The following is a 19608-nucleotide window of genomic DNA, read 5'->3' on the forward strand; positions in this document are numbered from 1 at the left end:
GAAACAGGGACGAAGTGTGAAGTTATAAAATTTGCAGATGACACCAAACTCTGCAGCAGAGTTAGGACCACAGAGGAGTGCGAAGACCTGCAAAGGGACCTAAGCAAACTGGAAGAGTGGGCAAATAAATGGCAAATGCGCTTTAACATAGAGAAATGCAAGGTCATGCATATATGGAAAAGGAACCCAATGTTCAGGTACAAAATGGGGGGAGCATTGCTGGGGGAAAGTAATCTTGAAAAAGACTTGGGTGTGCTGGTGGATACAACAATGAAATCATCGGCACAATGTGCAGCGGCCTCAAAGATAGCAAACAGAATGCTGGGCATCATTAAGAAGGGTATCACAACCAGGACGAAGGAAGTCATAATGCCGCTGTATCGTGCGATGGTGCGCCTGCATCTGGAGTACTGTGTCCAATATTGGTCGCCGTACCTCAAGAAGGACATGGCGATACTTGAGAGGGTCCAGAGAAGAGCGACGAAAATGATAAAAGGTATGGAAGACTGTTCATATTCAAAGAGGGATTGGATAGATTCCTGAAGGATAGGGGGATTGAGGGGTACAGAGAGAGGTAGATAGGGTATAGAAAGAGTATAGAGAGAAAAATAAGGGGGTTATAGGGCTAAATCAAGAAAACCTGACAGGTCATGGACCTGATGGGCCACCGCGGGTGCGGACTGCTGGTCGTGATGGACCTCTGGTCTGACTCAGTGGAAGCAACTTCTTATGTTCTAAGCGAGACCCAGCTTTCGGAGCAACAATGCACATAGCACTACACTCTACCCTCTTACCTCCCACTTGTCCTGAAACCTCTCTTATTGGCTTACAACCCGCCCTACAATATTGCTCCCCTGCAAGTTCTGCAACTTTTTCCTGCTCTGATGAGCACCCCCTTTCTCCTTGGTTCAGATTAAGGGCGATACGATTACTGGAGGCTTGCACTTCCATCTTCACGCCACAACAGTACAGAAAAAACAACACAGGACCTCTAAGCTCAGGGTTTGCTCACAGACTGCTAAGATCCAACTCTTTCCTCTTGTTTGAGCTATCTGTTACTCAGTAAACCCATACAAGAAATGGGGCTGCACAAAAGCCTGTAGAGTAGGGGTGTCAAAGTCCTTCCTCGAGGGCTGCAATTCAGTCGGGTTTTCAGGATTTCCCCAATGAATATGCATGAGATTCTATTAGCATACAATGAAAGCAGTGCATGCAAATAGATATCATGTATATTCATTGGGGAAATCCTGAAAACCCAACTGGATTATGGCCCTCAAGGAGGGACTTTGACACCCCTACTGTAGTGTGTTCTCAGCTCAGAGGCAGATGAAATTGAACGTGAACAAATGCAAAGTGATGCACATTAGGAAGAATAACCCAAATCATAGCTACCAGATGCTAGGGTCCACCTTAGGGGTCAGAGCCCAAGAAAAAGATCTAGATATTATCTTAGACCCTATGTGTGGCGGCAGCCAAAAAAGCAAACAAGATGCTAGGAATTATTAGAAAAGGGATGGTAAATAAGTCTAATAATGTTATAATACCTCTGTATCGTTCCATGGTGCTTCCTTACTCTGAGTATTGCATTCAGTTCTGGTCACCGTATCGCAATAAAGATATAGTGGAATTAGAAACAATTCAAAGAAGAGCAACCAAGATTATAAAGGGAATGGAACTCCTCTCAGAGGAAAGACTAAAGAGGTTAGGGCTCTTCAGGTTGGAAAAGATGGCTGAGGGGAGATCTGATTGAATTCTACAAAATAATGAGTGGTGTAGAACAGGTACAAGTGAATTGATTTTTTACTCCCATCAAAAATGACAAAGACTAGGAACACTTGAAGTTACAGGGAAATACTTTTAAAACCAAGAAGGAAATATTTTTTCACTCAGGGAATAGTTAAGCTCTGGAACACATTGCCAGAGGATGTGGTAACAGCGGTTAACAGCTTATTTTAAAAAAAGATTTGGACAAGTTCCTGGAGGACAGACAGGGAAGCTACTGCTTGCCCTGGGATTGGTACCATGGAATGTTGCTAGCATTTGGATTTTTGACAGGTACTTGTGGCCTGGTTTGGAAACAAGATACTGGGCTCTATGGACCAGTGTTCTAGGAGCTCTTTTCCATCTTTCTTATTGGAGAAGGGAGGGTAGTGGAAGGTGTTGCTGATGCCCCTCCCTGCTTATGTTCTAAGAAGGACAAAATACATTCTACAAATTAGGCAACATAAAGCACCCAGGACCATTCAAGGATGGGAAAATCAAGCAAAATTTATTGTTGGACCTGACACAGGTCGTGTTCGTGAAAAAGAATTGCCTAACATTACTCAAGGTAATATAGGCAGTCACCGGATTAAGAACGAATTACGTTTTTAAGGCTGTTCTTAAATCGGATTTGTATGTAACTCAGAACGTGGAGATTTTAAGATTTTTGCTGCTTCACTCTGCTCCCAGCTGACATAAGAGCCAACTGTCCCTACCCGTCTTCCCTCTAAGATACACGAAAACCACAACGAACGAGACCAGATGGTGCTCAATCCATTTATTAATAAACCAGATTCGACATGATCGTGCCTTTCATTTTTGATATCATCAAGCTTAAGTTTCATTTTATTAGTCTTTCTACACCAACAAACTGCTTGGTTACTATTCCATTCAAACTCCCTAACCATCTTGCCCATAAGGTCAGAAAGACACAGGGATTGGAAAGATTTACAGGATTTATGTTCAGAATGATTTCCACAATTTTAAGAATATGAGCCAGGTGTTTAGCCAGAAAGTCATGTCCTTTTCAAAGTCAAGCCTGAAAACTGATAAGGAACAGCCACACAGTAACATAGGCCTAGATTCACTAAACAAACCGATCATGTACTGATCGGTTTGCGACCCCTTCACGACCCGATTTCCCTCCAACCCGATTCACTAACCTCTGTCCCAATCATTTACAGCTCCGATCCGATCATCCCATTTAAATTAGTAAAACCCCATGCAAAATAGCCAAGCGATTGATTCACTAGCAATTGCTTGGCTATTTTGAATTGGATTTTGAATCCAGAGTCCTCTTCAAGTTTGCTTGTTTTTGCTACAAAGCTGTCTTTGGGATTCTTCCAGCTTACCTAATCTCCCAGTTCTCCCCCAATGAGTCCAACAAGAGCACTCGCAGATCAAACCTATTTAATTACCCCTCCTTGAAATCTTACCAATACAAAAAGTTTCTAGATAGAATGTTATCATTCCAGGCAGCCAGGCTGAACACATGGCTTGGAAAGCCCATACTTGAGGCCACTACATACACAGACTTTAGAAAATCCCTGAAAACTCGACTGTTTAACAAATTCTAAATTCCCATACCCAACTCTTCCTTGCCATGACCCTTCCACCTCGCCCCCTAATTCCAAGGCCCAAAACTAATTATACTTTCCACCTTGAATCTCATGTACTGACATAATGTATCTTTATTGTAACCCATGTACTGACTAAATGTATCTTTATGGTAACTCACCTGTATCCCTTACACTGACAAAATGCACCTTGATAGTAAACCACTTGTATTGTAACCCACTTGCATCCCATATACTGACAAAATATATTTTTACTGTAACCCACTTGTATCCCATGTACTGACAAAATGAATCTTTAATGTAAACCACTTGCATCCCATGTACTGACTAAACGTATCTTTATTGTAAACCGTTTCTATCCCATGTACTGTCAAATGTATCTTTATTGTAAACCGCTTCGAACTTCACGGTATAGCGGTATATAAGAAATAAATTATTATTATAATTATTATTTACTATCCTAAAATCCAACTGCTGCAGACCTGTTGGTAACTGTGTTGCCGACAGGTCAGCTGATTTTTTGACAGGCCTGCCTGTCATTTTTATTCTTTTTTTTTTAATGGCACAGATATTTTGCTTGTGTTACACTGCCCCAACCTACACCCAAAAACCTACACGTAAAATATCTGCCCCATAAAAAAAAAAGAATAAAAGACAGGCAGCCCCCCTCACAAATGCGCCAACAAACGTGATCCCCCGCATCCCACAAATTGCACTGCCTTCGGCGCTTCACCCCCCTCCCCACAAAATGAAAACCCCATGACCTGTAAAGTTTGGAGCAGGAGGGGTGCTCAGTCCCTCCTGCTCCGTAGGTCTCCATCTAGTGTGGAAAATGGAGGAACCGCAAAGTCCTCCTGCTCCTTCTCCTCCGCCCTGTCTGATGTGAATGCGGTCCTTAGGCCCTGTCCCGGTGCATCATCTGATGCCCTTGGAGGGGCCTATGGACCTGATTGGCTCAGGCGCCTCAGGTCCCTCCCAAAGGATATTGTGCTCTAGGAGCCGGAGGAGTAGGAGGCACCCCTCCTGCTCCCAACTGAAAGATAGGGGAGGGGGATGGCAGGAGAGAGTGGGCATCCCTCCTGCCGGGGTGGGGGGAGGTATTTGCCAGCAGGAAGGAGTGGGCATCCCTCCTGCTGGGGGGGATGGCAGGAGGGATGTCCCTTCAGGTGCGGAGCCGGGCCCGATGGTAGGAGGGAGTGGGCTTCCCTCCTGCCTCTTTCCGGGGGGGCTGCTTCCGCCACGCCACCTCCTCCTTTGTGTCAAGGGGGGGTGTCGCTTTTGTCGGGGGGGCCGTAGGCAGCAGTGGGGTGTTTGGGGTTTTTTTTTTTTCATTTTTTTTAATGGGCAGATATTCTGTGCCATTGAAAAAAATAGGAAAAAAAAAAGCCCTGACAGCAATGACAGGAGGCTACTTCTCCTGTCATTACTGTTAGAGCTCTGCCCCGACTCAATTGCTCACTGAGCGACTGAGTCGGGGAGTTTGCATGCAAATCATTTGCATGCAAACTTAATAGTGAATCAATCGCTGTTGGCAAATCGGCCAGAGAATCGGCCAACAGCGATTGAGTTGCCATTGTTAGTGAATCTAGGCCATAGTTTGTGAAGACATAATTTGAGAGAGACATACCAGATAATCAGCCTTAGGATGGAAAGGTGAAATAGCAGCTTTTACAAAGAAATCAATTCAAGTGTTGGTCCTTCAAGGCTGCTCTCCTATTAAACACCTTTATTCCTTTTTTCCAACAAACTTGCTTACTTCTGCAACCTTTCCATACTACTACTTTTTGTTTGGCCATTACTTCTTGGCTTTCCGCTAGAAACTTTGCTTAATAATGTTTCAAGTTTATTGTTTATTAGGTATTTAACCTACTGCCCATCAAAGGATGTCTTAGCAGTTTACAAAATCATTTATTAAAACAGCAAGGTTCCGAAGTTATAACAGTGAAAAATAAGGGTAGGAGGAAATAGAACTACAATAATTGATATGAAAGAGGAGTATAGGAAGAAAAGGAATGGTGCCTTCTGCAGGCTGGCCTGGGGAACAGCCACCCTAGGGGACAAAGGAAGGGGTGGCATAATGGTATCAGCACCTTGCTCGATCCTCATGCACTTTATTTTTTATTTTTTTTAAGTGTTTCACTACTGCTTATCATCTGTGTGAGACTCGATTGTGAGTGGCAGGTTAGCTGCTCACAGTCTATTTGTGATAGCATACCATAACTCACCATCAGAACTTGCATATGTGACACATGCAATATGGTCAAAACAATTTTCATTGACAAAGTCCAAACATAATAATAGCGAAATCAACATTTCAATCATATGTATATTGGCATTTTCTTTTCCTGAACAGAAAAGCCTTAGTATCCAAGACATAAAAATATAGAAAGGAAAGTATGTCTATCTAAACATGCTTGCTAACTACACTATTAGTGCCAATCTTAGGTTAATTGTAAGACTTTATATACCACCATTTGAAGGCATCATAGTTCAATAATCTCAGATTTTACAAATCACATTGGAATTTGCACATCTACAAACTGCGGTTTTACTGTTTTCAACATTACACATGTAGACTTTTGCAACAGTTCTTAAAATGCTCACTATAATGAAGTATAAAAAAAGAAAATAAACAAACCTGTCTGTTGTGTAGGTTGTGGCAGTGGTTGGTTTTGCTGTGTATTATAATGGATGGAAGTTACTGGTCGATATTGTTGATTGGTGTGAGGGTACTGGCTAGGTGCACAATAACAGGCTGGTATCTAAAGACAAATGACATTTTATGAACTGAATACACCAGAAATGGAATTTATAAAAGAACATCATGTCTCTAAATAAAATGTACACAATTCATTAATAATTTAACAAAAAAGCACATCATAATACTTTACATTTTAAGCATGATTGTCATCATCAACACACACACAACATTTCTGGTTCTGAATGCAAATTACATACGCCGATTCTCAAGTTTGTAAAATAAAGCATCTTTGAACTACTGATTATTTCTGAGGCTTTTTTATTTTGTTTTTAGTTCTGCTTACTTATGTTACAATTATTTTGTAAGCACTACCATACTATTTCTGTCTAGATTATTATTGAGTTGAATCCAGTAACTAGCTGTACCTCCAAAGTTCTTTAGTAAATGGCATTTCATTCTGAATAGTTTTTCTAAGTCTGAAAAAAAGCTGACTTTGAAACAATAAGAAAAAAATGTACTGCTGTGTCTTGGCACCTGTGGAAGAGATTGCTGCATAAATCCCTGCTGTTGATTAACAGGATGACACGAAGGCGAGTAGCCTGCAGTAGGAACTGGTTGACCTGATGGTGCCGGCGATGTCATAATATATCCAGTCTGTTGAGCTGGTTGAAGTACTACTGTAGACTGGAACATGGCTGGATGAGGTTCAGAAGTTTCAACAGAGGGCTGGCGGGCAAGACTCATATGGCTAAATTGTGATCCTAAGTTGTCTTGCTGCAGTGTATAAAAAAAAATAAGTCATACTAAATTTATTTATAAATTAAGCAATACACAAGAAATAAATTGTTTCATTAAACTGTTGATTATACAACAGACAAATTATAAAGTGTTTGCACTTTTACTGTGTTATTTTGGACCCATGCTTGTTTTCTCTTGTGGTCTCTTTAATAAAAATGATGTTCAAAAAAAAAAATGGCATCTTAAACTTTACATTTATTTATATTGTTCAAATTATAATATTGCTATAAAAGGAAAAAACACATGCAACGGTTTTAAAACAGTAAATTATATATAAAATTAAAATTCACAGAAAAAAATGCTGTACTCAAATCCAATTCATCCAAAACTGGCAATTTACTCCTTCATTTTATAAAAGATCTCCATACTTTAAAGTGCTATTTGGGCACTTAAATTTACTGAATACTGTCATATATGCACGTGTGTGCATGAAGCATGTAAACAGCCCGTAACGTGGTTAACCATTATTCTATAATTATGTGCTAAAATGCCTTGCATGAAATTGTCAGGGACTGTTCATAAGGAAATGTAACATTAGGCACTAATATTTATGCCAGCCATAGATCTGATCTAAATGTTAGTGTCTAAATGTAGGCAAGTTGATGCCAACTTATGCTAGTGTTCTAAAGTGGCAATTATGTACATAAGTGATGTTGAATTTTGGTACCTAAATGGTGGGGTCCTATTATAGGACAACACAAAGGAATCCAACGAAAACTGCAGTATCGCCAGCCAAAGCAAAAACAAAAAACAAACTGCAGACTCCTATGTACCAGATGCAGGCAATGTTTATTATACCAAATATTTTATGCAATTGAAAATACCACCTTGGTTTGTTATAAGGTGGTATTTTCAACTGCATAAAATATTTGGTATAATAAACATTGCCTGCATCCGGGGCCCTATTATAGAACTTCCTCCTTAATGTGGTTATTTTCCATACTTAGGATAATTCTTGCTGTCAGTAACTACATGTGTCCACAGTAGATGACTCATGGTAGATGACTCATGCTGTACAGCAGGAGTAGGGAACTCCGGTCCTCGAGAGCCGTATTCCAGTCGGGTTTTCAGGATTTCCCCAATGAATATGCATTGAAAGCAGTGAATGCAAATAGATCTCATGCATATTCATTGGGGAAATCCTGAAAACCCGACTGGAATACGGCTCTCGAGGACTGGAGTTCCCTACCCCTGCTGTACAGCTTCACCTTCACTGTGAACTGCAGTATTTCAGATGGGTAAGTTTTGGGGGTCTTTTTGATCCAGACTGAAAATTGTGCAAGCTTGCTTAGGTCAAGACAACACTTTGCAACCAGGTAGTACAGCTGTGAGCCTTTAAGAACTGATATGCATAAGAACAGCCATACTGGCAATGGTTAATCTAGTCCAGTTTACTGTTTCTAACAGTGGTCAATCTAGGTCACAAGTACTTAGCAGAAACCCAAATAGCAGCAACATTTCATACTATGAATCCAGGGAAAGCAGTGGCTTCCCCCATGCCTGCCTTAATTGCAGACTATGGACTTTTCCTCCAGGAACTTGTCCAAACCTTTTTTAAAACCAAATTATACTAACTGTTGTAATTACATCCTCTGGAAACGAGTTCCAGAGCTTAACTATTCTTTGAGTAAAAAAAGTATTTCCTTCTATTTGTTTTAAAAATATTTTCATTTAATTTCATTGAGTGCCCCCTAGTTTTTATACTTTTTGAAAGGGTGAAAAATTAATTCACTCTTACCCATTCTACACCACTCCGGATTCTGTAGACCTCAATCTTATCCTCCCCTCAGCCATCTCTTTTCCAAGCACCACTTATGTCTAGCCATAAGTAGAAATAGTAGTAGTAGTAATATATTAGAAGCCAAAAAGCTGGTAAAAGAATCAGTTTTACTGCTAGATGATTGAGGGATAAAAGGGACACTTAAGGAAGACAAGGCCATAGCGGTAAGATTAAATGAATTCTTCACTTCAGTTTTCATGAAGGAATATGTACAGGAGATACCAGTACCAGAAATGGTATTTAGCGTTGATGAATCAGAGGAAATAAAACAAGTCTCTGTAAACCTGGAAGATATAGTGGGGCAACTTGACAAATTGAAGCATAGCAAATCACCAGGACTGGATGGTATATACCCCAGAATACTGATGGAATTGAAAAATGAACTTGTAGAGCTACTGTTAGCAATTTATAATTTACAGTATCTTTAAAATCAAGTGTGGTACCGGAAGACTGGAGGGTGGCTAACGTCCAGAAATTATAGACCATTGAGCCTGATGTTGGTACCAGGCAAAATGGAAGAGACTATTATAAAGAACAAAATTACTGAGTATATACTCATACATAGGCATTGATTAATAAGACAAAGCCAACATGGATTTAATCAAGGGAAATCTTGCCTCACCAATCTACTACATTTCTTTGAAGGGGTGGATAAACCTGTGGATAAAGGTTAGCTGGTCAATAATGTATATCTAGATTTTCAAAAGTACCTCATGAATGACTCCCAAAGGAATTAGAAAATCATGAGATAGGAAGTAATGTCCTATTGTGGATTAAGAACTGGTTAAAAGATAGAAAACATAAAGTAGGTTTAAATGGCCAGTATTCTCAAAGGAGAAGAGTAGATAGTGGTGCTCCACTCCACAATCACACACGCCAAGGGACTAAACGCTGGCAGGCCATCGTCAGCTATTGGGCTTAACAGACTTGCCATTTTGAACAGCAATGTGGAGTGACTTACCAGAGGTGGTTGGATCTCATTGAAGAAGATTGTCTGAATTGCAGTGGAGAGAGATACATGTTTTAGCTTAAGGCTTTTGTGTACATTTTATGCTAACAGTCATCCGACCGCAGTTCTAACACACTAGTGGGAAGTGATTTTATGGTCACGCCCAAATACCGCTATCAGGCCCCTCCAAGCTTGTGGATGTTTGGATTGGTAGGGTTTAGCTCTCAGGTGTTTTAATATAAAAATATAATTTAAAAAAAAAAACCATAAAATAATTTATAAGCAATTAAAAATGATAAAATTAATTGAAAAAATTAGTAGAAAATCATTAGGAGGAGGAGGTTTTTGAGCCAATGAGGTAGCTCGTAAACATAGCCTACTTGAAAGCTAATGAGCAATGGCAGGCTCTGAGGCTCTTTCCTCCCTTTTCATGATATTCTTTGAGCTGAATAGAACGAAGTCTTAACATAAATTTAATTCCTTTTGAGTAGAGAACAAGTGACTATATATCAGGGGTTTATGCTGGGACTGCTACTTTTTAACAAATTTATAAATGATCTAGAAATGGGAATAACTAGTGAAGTAATTAAATTTGCTGATGACACAGTTGTTCAAAGTTGTTAAATCACAAGGGGACTGTGAAAAATTGCAAGAGGACCTTGCAAGACTGGGCATCTAAATGGCAGATGACATTTAACATGAGCAAGTGCAAAGTGATGCATGTGGGAAAGAGGAATCCAAATTATGCAATGCAAAGTTCCACATTAGCAGTCACTACCCAGGAAAGAGACCTAGGTGTCATCATTGATGATACATTGAAACCCTATGCTCAGTGTGCAATGCAACTAAGAAACCAAAAAGAATGTTAGGATTTCTCAGGAAAGGAATGGAAAACAAAAATGAGAATGTTACAATGTCATTTTATCGCTCCATGGTGTGACCCACTTCTCTGTGTTCAGTAATGGTCACCTTATCTCAAAAAAAGATATAGTGGTATTAGAAAAGGTACAGAGAAGGCAACAAATATGATAAAGGGGATGGAACGACTTCCCTATGAGGAAAGGCTAAAGTGTCTAGGGCTCTTCAGCTTGAAGAAATGATGGCTCAGGGGAGATAAAGGTCTATAAAACACTGAGTGGAGTGGAATGGGTAGATGTGAATCACTTGTTTCCAAAATACTAGAATTAAGGAGCATACAATGAAGCTACAATTTTTTTATTGAACAAACAGAAAACAGTGAAAACAACAGAAGGTACAATATTAATTCAAACAGTATATAGCAGGGATCTCAAAGTCCCTCCTTGAGGGCCGCAATCCAGTCGGGTTTTCAGAATTTCCCCAATGAATATGCATTGAAAGCAGTGCATGCACATAGATCTCATGCATATTCATTGGGGAAATCCTGAAAACCCCACTGGATTGCAGCCCTCAAGGAGGGACTTTGAGACCCCTGGCATATAGCAATTTCCCCTATTTTAACCCCTTCCCCACCAAATACCCTAGCCCCACTATCCCCCTTACATGAAAGCATGAACGAGAAGCAGCCAGGAATAAACAAGGCCAAAGATGTATATTTGGTAAAATTAGAAATATGCTACAAGAACGAAGAAAGATCAGCAAGCAATAAGGAAAACAAGCAAAGATCAAGTATCCCAACCTAACGGGAGAGGCCTGAACAAGACCAAAGTGAAAGCTCGGCAATCAGTGCCCTGGACTCTGATAGGCCTCAAGAGACATAATGCAAGACCTCCCCCCCCCAGAGAACTATGACACAACAAAGACTCAAACAAAGGCAGAAACAACAAAAGAATTAATAAAAAAAATAATAATTTTGAGGAATAACCAGGAGATCCAGATCTGGGGAAAGGTAATCCCAGGGCCGCCAATCCCCCACTGCTCAAGTCAAATAAGACTCGTAGGGTATTTAGAATCAGACTACGGATTCTAGGAGACAAGGAATATATATAAGGACCCCAAACCTGCAAAAAGAACTTAGATTGTCTAAAGGAAGCATGCACCCGACCCCTCTCAAGCATCAAAGCATGTAGACGATTGCGCCAAGTCCAATAAGGACAGCGATTCAATACCCATTCCCCCAAATAATTTTCTTAAGCCACCAACCCTGCCTTCCGCAAAAATAGTCAGCCTACACCAGCAGAGAATCAAAAAGCTTCATATTTATCCAAAAGAAACCCCACTTGAGTGAGAGGTATAGAATGGCCCAACAAACGCTCCAAATATCTGACCACCCATCTCCAGAAAGACAACTCCAAAAAGCATGGAAAAAGGATTTGGGAGCGCAATTACATTTTTCACATTGATCCGACTCTGCTAAACCAGAGTGATATAATCGAACCTGCATACAATACACGTGATGCAACACCCAGAACTGGCACTCCCGGAGTTCAGCAGAAACAGAAAGGGTTGGGATGCATTTAAGAAGGCATCCCTTATCTATTGGGTTCTTTCATGCATATCTGGTGGGATTGTCCCAAAATTTCTGCTTTTTGGACTAAGGTTCTGATAAATCTTTGGTTATGTACTTCTCTCTTTTATCCTAAGAGAACGGAGAGTTGTTTGTTGAACTTTCCAGTTCAGGGTATTCCAAGAGAGATCTATTGCCTGGCAAATCATATGTTTACGGCTGCCAGGATGGTAACTGCTAAGGGATGGAAGACGCCAGAAGCTCCTGATATAGCTTTATTGTATTTTAAGCTGGATTATATATGTCTGATGTCACAGATGACGGCGCACAGGAGGAGAGTGCCAGATTTTCATAAAGTATGGGATGTGTATACGCAACGGAAGGAATATACTGTGTATGGAGAAAAAAAAGAAGGCATCCTATATCTAAATTAGTTGACAGCAGACCTAACTCCGGAGCTCAATGAGTGCACAAAGACTCCCAAGACCTAGGTGGAAGAAGAAGGCACAAAGCTCTATGCAGCGTCGAGACAGAAATCCCCTTATCTGCAAATTGGTCAAAGAAGGTTCAAAGCTTACTCCCCAAGCCCAGCCTCAGACCCCTCTACCTCCAAAGAGCGCACATAATGGCCCAATTGTAAATAAGCAAAAAAAAAAAAAAAAATCTGTTGCCAAAACCCCCACCTGAAGCTGAAAAGCCTGCTAAGAGGGGAGAGTACCGTCAGGATTAATAATAATAATAATAATTTATTTTTATATACCGCTATACCAAAAAGGTTCAAAGCAGTTCACAACATGATAAAATACATACAATCAATAAAAACATTACAATCAATACGTACAGTCAGTAAAACATTAAAACAAATCGATTAAATTGGAATATATCAATTAAACAATAAAATTGAAGTACATCAGTTTAAAAAGTTATAGTTCTAAGATATAGACATGTCGAACAGACGGATCTTTAATGTTTTCCTAAAATCAAAATATGAAGAGGCCTCTAATATAAGCTTTCCTAGCCACATATTCAGTTTAGCAGCCTGGTAGGAAAAAATTATATCAAAAAACTTCTTGTATTGGCAGGATTTTAAAGGGGGATAGTTAAATAAATTTATTCTACGTGTACTCTTGTTAAGATAATTCAACAAGAAGTGGGAAGCAAGATAATCAGATAATTACATGCACCAACACAGTCAAATCCAATTGTGTCCGGCGTTGAAAGGGAGAAGTTTGACCCGGCAAAAACTGAAGAATCGCAGTGTTTGGGTCTGTACTTTTCCAATGCTGTGCCTTTAGTGGTAAAGGAAGATCTGTATCCATTCTACTGCCAGAGCATCCTGTGCAACATGATTTGAAAACATGCCTGGAACAGCACATTGGAAGCTGCTTGTTCTTTCTGATGGTAAACAGGACTACTTGAGGTGATTTCCACTTTTTAAAGATGACTTATACTACCACTCAGTTAAATGACAGTTGGTGAGACTTGAAAATGTTGCTGTTTGTCCGCAAATTTGATTTGCAACCCAAGAATTGCTATGGCCTGGAGGAAATAAGAATGGCAAAGTCCTATATTAGTGCTATCTTTTCACAGAGGCTCAGACCCTGCTACCCACTTGCTGATTTGTTGACAATTTAATTATCTGTATGATTCATGAATGACTGTGCAGAAAGACAGCAAATACCTTTAGAAAGCAGAATAGTATCTTCAGATGAGATATGAAAAGCTTCTCAGCTCTTGACCAAGAACCATGATTATACAGAAGGCTGAGGCAAGGTTCTCAGCTTGAACTGGAAGCATCAGTAGTGATGGCTCACTGATTCTGAGCATAGAAGGAAGACCTTTGAGAAAACTGGCCTATACTGTCCACCACTGTTAAGAAGGTTATGGATGGACAAATAAAGATTATGTAGTACCATGGCTAGATAGCCCAATTCAACTGAAATTATAGGTTCCACTCCCATCATCTCATCTTAAGGTTGGGAAAGGAGACTACACATTGTGAAAGCTATATGATTCAGCATTCTCTTATAAGGTCTTGGTGGTGATCCAAGTGAACTGCACCATATGTACTTTTTGGAGAAGCAACTGTAACCTATCCTAGCAGAAGAAATGCACTGGGCTCTAATAAATGTTAATTTCTTTGTGGAGACAAGGCAGGTATTGTCAAACTTGATTAATAACCATAACTACTAAGTAATGGTTTTGGTCCTTAAGAGATAATACTAGATCAGATGATGCCAATCATTCAGATATTGAAGAACTAGTAAACATCTTGTGTAGGTGAGCTGCCAAGACCACCAAACATTTGGTAAACATCCTGGGAGAACAGCAAAGGCCAAAAAAACAAGATTCTGTATTAATTGACATGATGAAACGTCACCAGAAAAAGGTGGATCTCATCCAAAATTTGAGGAAGAGCTTTGTTTTACTTATGCTTGGCAGAGCATAAAAAATGCTTCATATCAAAGTGCTGTGCATTCTCAGGACCTAATCATTCTGAGCATTGGGAGAGGTCTTCATCCTGGTGCAGTTAGCTACTTGTATGATTGAGTAAATCCTGGTCAATAGACATAAAGGAAATATTTACCTACAAACTAAGAACTCAAATTAATTGAGACTCAAATTCATCAACACGGAGTATTCTGGTGAAAAAGCCCAGGTCACAGAAAGGTTAAGTGTATAAAGGATTTTGAAATTGGTCTTAAGACTTTTTAATAAACCTTAGCATTGCTTAAAGAATAAATTCTAAAGCATAACCAATTTTATAACAATTTTCTTTTTGCATTGCCATAATTTACTAATTACATGTTAAATGATCTTGGAGTTGTGAGAATGCCAATTCTCTGGTATATTTTGTTGCACATATATATACTCTGTTTATCAATTTAAATCAGAAGTACGAACTCAAAGCAAAATAAACTAGACATTCAATCATGCACAAAAAAGAGGTCATGAGAAGACATAGTACCACAGAGTATTGCTGGGTAGGTGAGACTGGCAGGAGCAGGGATGGGTAAGAAACTGTAGAGTACTGAACAGGATGCGAAGAAGACTGCAGAGGCCGAACAGGCTAAAGAAGTAACAGTTTGACAAACATGGTTAATACTCAAAAGAAAATGCAGATAGGAAGCAGTTAAATTAAAATTCTCAGGACATCATTCACATAAATCTGAGTAGTAAAATTAATGAAAACACATATCGAACTACAGTGGAAACACAAATTATTTTAGGTCTCATCAAGAGGTGACAGGTAAAGATTTTTTTTTTTTTTTACATTGACTTTTAATTGTTTAACAAACATGTGAGTTTAAAATTAAGTGGTAAATATATTATGAAAAATAAGAAATGGAACAAGGACAACACTACCAAGTGAAGAGACATGAAAGCTGATCTTTTGAAGAACTATGTAGCTAAAATTAATACTATAAATATTTTTAAACCACCACATACAAACATATAGCGATAATCTGAAATAAGATATGAGAAAATATGTTGTTTTCAGACAAGAAATATTCCTTATTTTTCTTTGATGCATTGTACCCTATTGGCAAACTTTTCCTTTATTCAGTCATTTTTGTTTAGATGGTGGGGGGAGGGGGAGAGTGTGGAGCAGTAGTTAAAGCTACAGCCTTAGCACCTTCAGGGTGTGGGTACAAACCCATACTGCTCCTTGTGACCTTGGGCAAGTCACTTAAATCCCCTCCCCACCACCACACACAAACTGCCCCAGGTACATTAAATAGATTGTGAGCCTGCCAGGGCAAACAGAGAAAAAAAATACTTGAGTACCTGAATAAATTAATGAAAACTATTCTGAGCTTTCCTGGGAGAACGGTATAGAAAATTGAATGAATGAATGAATGAATATATGTAATAATATGTCCAATACATTTAGATCAGGGATCTCAAAGGCCCTCCTTAAGGGCCGCAATCCAGTCAGGTTTTCAGGATTTCCCCAATGAATATGCATTGACAGCAGTGCATGCACATAGATCTCATGCATATTCATTGGGGAAATCCTGAAAACCCGACTGGATTGCGGCCCTCAAGGAGGGACTTTGAGACCCCTGATTTAGATGGACTTACTATATCTGTTATAAGGATAGAGTTACAAAGTTACAAAAATAATAGAGTTAAAAACTATGCTTCAAATAGGTAATGAGAAAAAACAACATTGTCTGTTGAAGAAGCATTAACTAAGGGTTCCCTTTTATCAAGGTGCGCTAGAGGGGTTAGTGCGTCGGACATTTAATCACGCGCTAACCCCTGCGGCAAGCCAAAAAACTAACGCCTCGTCAATGGAGGCGTTAGCGACTAGCGCGGCAGGCAGTTTAATGGGCGGTATTCCGCACGTTAAACCCCTACCGCGCCTTGATAAAAGGACCCCTAAGTATATTTAAGACATTTTCATGTTCCCTCTTGAAAGCAATCATGCTGGCATGACTAGTATAAATTAAATCACAAAACAATGGTGAAAATTGTCTTTCTAATGCACATGGCACATGTATGACCATGTCAAACTGAAATGGAAACAAATTGTCAAGTACTGCAAGAAGTGAATCATGGCCAAAATGGATACTTTCAAGAAAATTATAAAATTCAACTGTTCCCCACAGAATTGGATTTATAAATCATAGGAGAATTTTAATAGTAAGAAAAATTGGTTATATACGGTATATTTTTAAAATATTTCTTTATTAGAGTTGGGTAGAATTTTAGTAATAAACCAAAACAAATTGAAATACAGTTGTACCTCGGTTTACGAGTGCACCGGTTTGCAAGTGTTTTGCAAGACGAGCAAAACATTTGCAAAATCGGCGCCTCGGAAACCGAGCGCGCTTCGATTTGTGAGCGCCCCCCCTGCGAACCGGCACCCTCCCCCCCCGCGATCCGGCACCCCCGCCGCCGCCATCGGGCACCCCCCCCGCTGCGACCTGAGGTCCCCCCAACCCACTCGAACCCTCTTCTTACTTTGCTGTAGCCTCCGCAGCGGCACCGGCACCAGCATGTCCTGTGCATGGTGCCGATGCCTGAAGATCTGCTTCCTGTGAACTCTCAAGGCCCAGCACAGGAAGCAGATCTTCAGGCACCGGCACCATGCACAGGACATGCTGGTGCCGGTACCGCTGCGGAGGCTACAGCAAAGTAAGAAGAGGGTTCGAGTGGGATGGGGGGACCTCAGGTCGCTGGGGGGGGTGCGGATCACGGGGGGAGGGTGCCGGTTCACGGGGGGGGGGGGGCCTTCAGGGGGAGCAATGCCGGTTCTCGTGGGGGGCGGGAGCAGCGCTGCTGGCCTCGGGGGGGGGGAACCTATCAAAGCGAGTTTCCATTATTTCCAATGGGGAAACTTGCTTTGATAAACGAGTATTTTGGATTACGAGCATGCTCCTGGAACGGATTATGCTCGTAATCCAAGGTACCACTGTACTGAGAAAATGATCACTGCTTAACTTTCTGCTACAAATTTGCTCATACTTTCAGGACATAATTATAATGGCAATATTTTCATTTATGTGAAAGCCATCCAATCACAAATGACAAAGTGATAAAACCATATTGCCCAAGTCTCATTGCAAAGACACAAGACACTTTCAAGCATCTGCATACTCCCACATTTTTTGCTACATTAATGTTTGGTCCAGCAAGCTCTATGATATCAATCACACGCACAATTCATTTTCTTGGAATATTGCTGACCAGAATGTTAACAAGGTCAAGGTTTTGTTGCTCAAATACTCTCAGGTGAGAAAGCATACTTAGAACTGAAGTGCACACATTCCTAATGTTGTGCTGTACTGTGAAGAGATGGCATACATGACATTTATTTGATATAAGTTTTAAAATGTCGAGCATTACAGGAGTCAATCAAAGCCAGTAAAAATAAGATGCAACTTTTTTCTCTTTTCTTTTAAGTTAACTACTCTGAAGATTTAAGGACCATAAAAAGGAAGCTACTAAAAATAAATGAAATACTAAAGGGCTTAAGATTAATAGGGTTAATGGAGAATTACTGTACTACCACCATTTAGCTTATAGAGTAAATTTTAAATAATCTTGGTTGGGGCACAGGCTTTTAAAAAAAATGTTTCTTACAACTGTAATTGCTGCCAAAGGGAAAATTTTGAATAGGGCCAACACTAGAAAGGTGTGGTTTCTTCTTAACATTTTTTATATAATTAAGAATTTCATATACTGTATCTGGAAAAGACCTCCTACATAATCACAAATTTCCTTTCTTCTACTTTACATGATCTTGATCCTGATTACAAATGGGTTTAGAAATCAACACTACCAGTTTACAGATCGTTGAATGATTGGAGACATATAGTATCTAATTTGGCATGTCACTCAAGTTACTCCTCATTCACTACAAGATGGCTATTGTTTCAACTGAACTGAAGATGCAATTCAGTTCAATTTGAAAACATACAAGAGAAAATTAGGTCTTACCTAATCATTTTCTTTCCTTTAGTAATCCCCAACTATTCTAGAATCTGTGGGTTATGCCTGCCGACCAACATAAGAGCTGCCATACTAGGACAGACTGAACAAAAAGCAAATTTGACCACGTCTCCCCGCTTCTGTCTAAGCTTCACTGGCTCCCAGTAATCCTTAGGGTTCACTACAAATGCGCCTGCCTAACCTTCAAGTCTCTACACAGTATCCTGCCTCCCCTTTTTCCACTATCTTGGAACTCCTCTAATCCCAACACCACCAGATCCACTCAAATATTCAAACTATCCTTCCCCTCTTTAAAAGGCATATCCCATACAGGAAAACTAGGGACTTCCCTCTCCTTCAGGATCACCGAACTCTGGAACAGTTTTACCACCCCGCTTCGGTGCCTGTCCTCCCACCAACTCTTCCGAAAACATCTGAAAACTTGGCTCTTCTCCAAAATGCAATGACCTCTCCCTCATCGATTTACTAATTCCCTCTAAACCTCTCTTTCTAAGCCCTTCTACTTTTCATTGTAGTTTCTTTCTATACCAATTACTGTAAACCGTGCCGAGCTCTACTTCTGTGGAGATGATGCGGTATACAAACTTAAGGTTTAGTTTAGTTTTAGTTTAACATCCATTAAGTCTAGTATTCTGCGTCCCCAGTGAACAGGTCACAAGTACCTGGCAAGATCCCAAAAGAGTAAAATAGATTTTATGCTGCTTATCATAGTAAGCACTGGATTTTCCCAAGTCCATCTTTATAATGGCGTAGAAACTTTTCTTTTAGGAAATTATCCAAACTTTTTAAAACCCTGCTAAGCTAACTGTTCTAATCACATTCTCTGTCAACAGATTTCAGAGTCTAATTACACACTGAGTGAAGAAAATGTTTCTCTGATTTGTTTTAAATTTACTACTTAGTATCTTCATTGCATGCTCCCTAGTCCTAGTATTTTTGGAAAGGGTAAACAAATGATTTGCATCTACCCATTCACTCAGCATTTTATAGACCTTTATCTTATCTCCCCTCATCCATCTATTTTCCAAGCTGAAGAGCCCTAGCCTCTTCAGCCTTTCCTCACAGGGAAGTCGCCCCATCCCCTTTATTATTTTTATTGCTCTTCTCTGTATCTTTTCTAATTCTGCTATATCTTTTTGAGATGCAGTGATCAAA

The 19608-nt window shown here is 39.9% G+C and overlaps 1 protein-coding gene across 13 annotated transcripts in view; it reads right to left on the minus strand.

Annotated features, from left to right (window-relative positions):
• The window catches only part of R3HDM1 (R3H domain containing 1), a 288043-nt gene that overhangs the window by 97120 nt on the left and 171315 nt on the right, over positions 1-19608 (minus strand). For 9 of the 13 annotated variants that reach the window (XR_004539395.1, XR_004539394.1, XM_033943916.1 and 6 more), the window contains 3 exons: positions 14960-15061; positions 6574-6813; positions 5977-6100 (listed from right to left, as the gene is read on the minus strand). Coding sequence is in view for 11 of the 13 variants with exons in the window: in XM_033943916.1 (XP_033799807.1) it covers positions 5977-6100; positions 6574-6813; positions 14960-15061 (466 nt within the window). In the remaining 2 variants the exon portion in view is untranslated. The remainder of the gene's footprint in view (positions 1-5976; positions 6101-6573; positions 6814-14959; positions 15062-19608) is intronic. The other 4 variants (XM_033943920.1, XM_033943924.1, XM_033943921.1 and 1 more) reach the window with 1 other exon arrangement.

Source organism: Geotrypetes seraphini, chromosome 5 (assembly GCF_902459505.1).
Source record: "Geotrypetes seraphini chromosome 5, aGeoSer1.1, whole genome shotgun sequence".
Taxonomy (NCBI): Eukaryota; Metazoa; Chordata; class Amphibia; order Gymnophiona; family Dermophiidae; genus Geotrypetes; species Geotrypetes seraphini.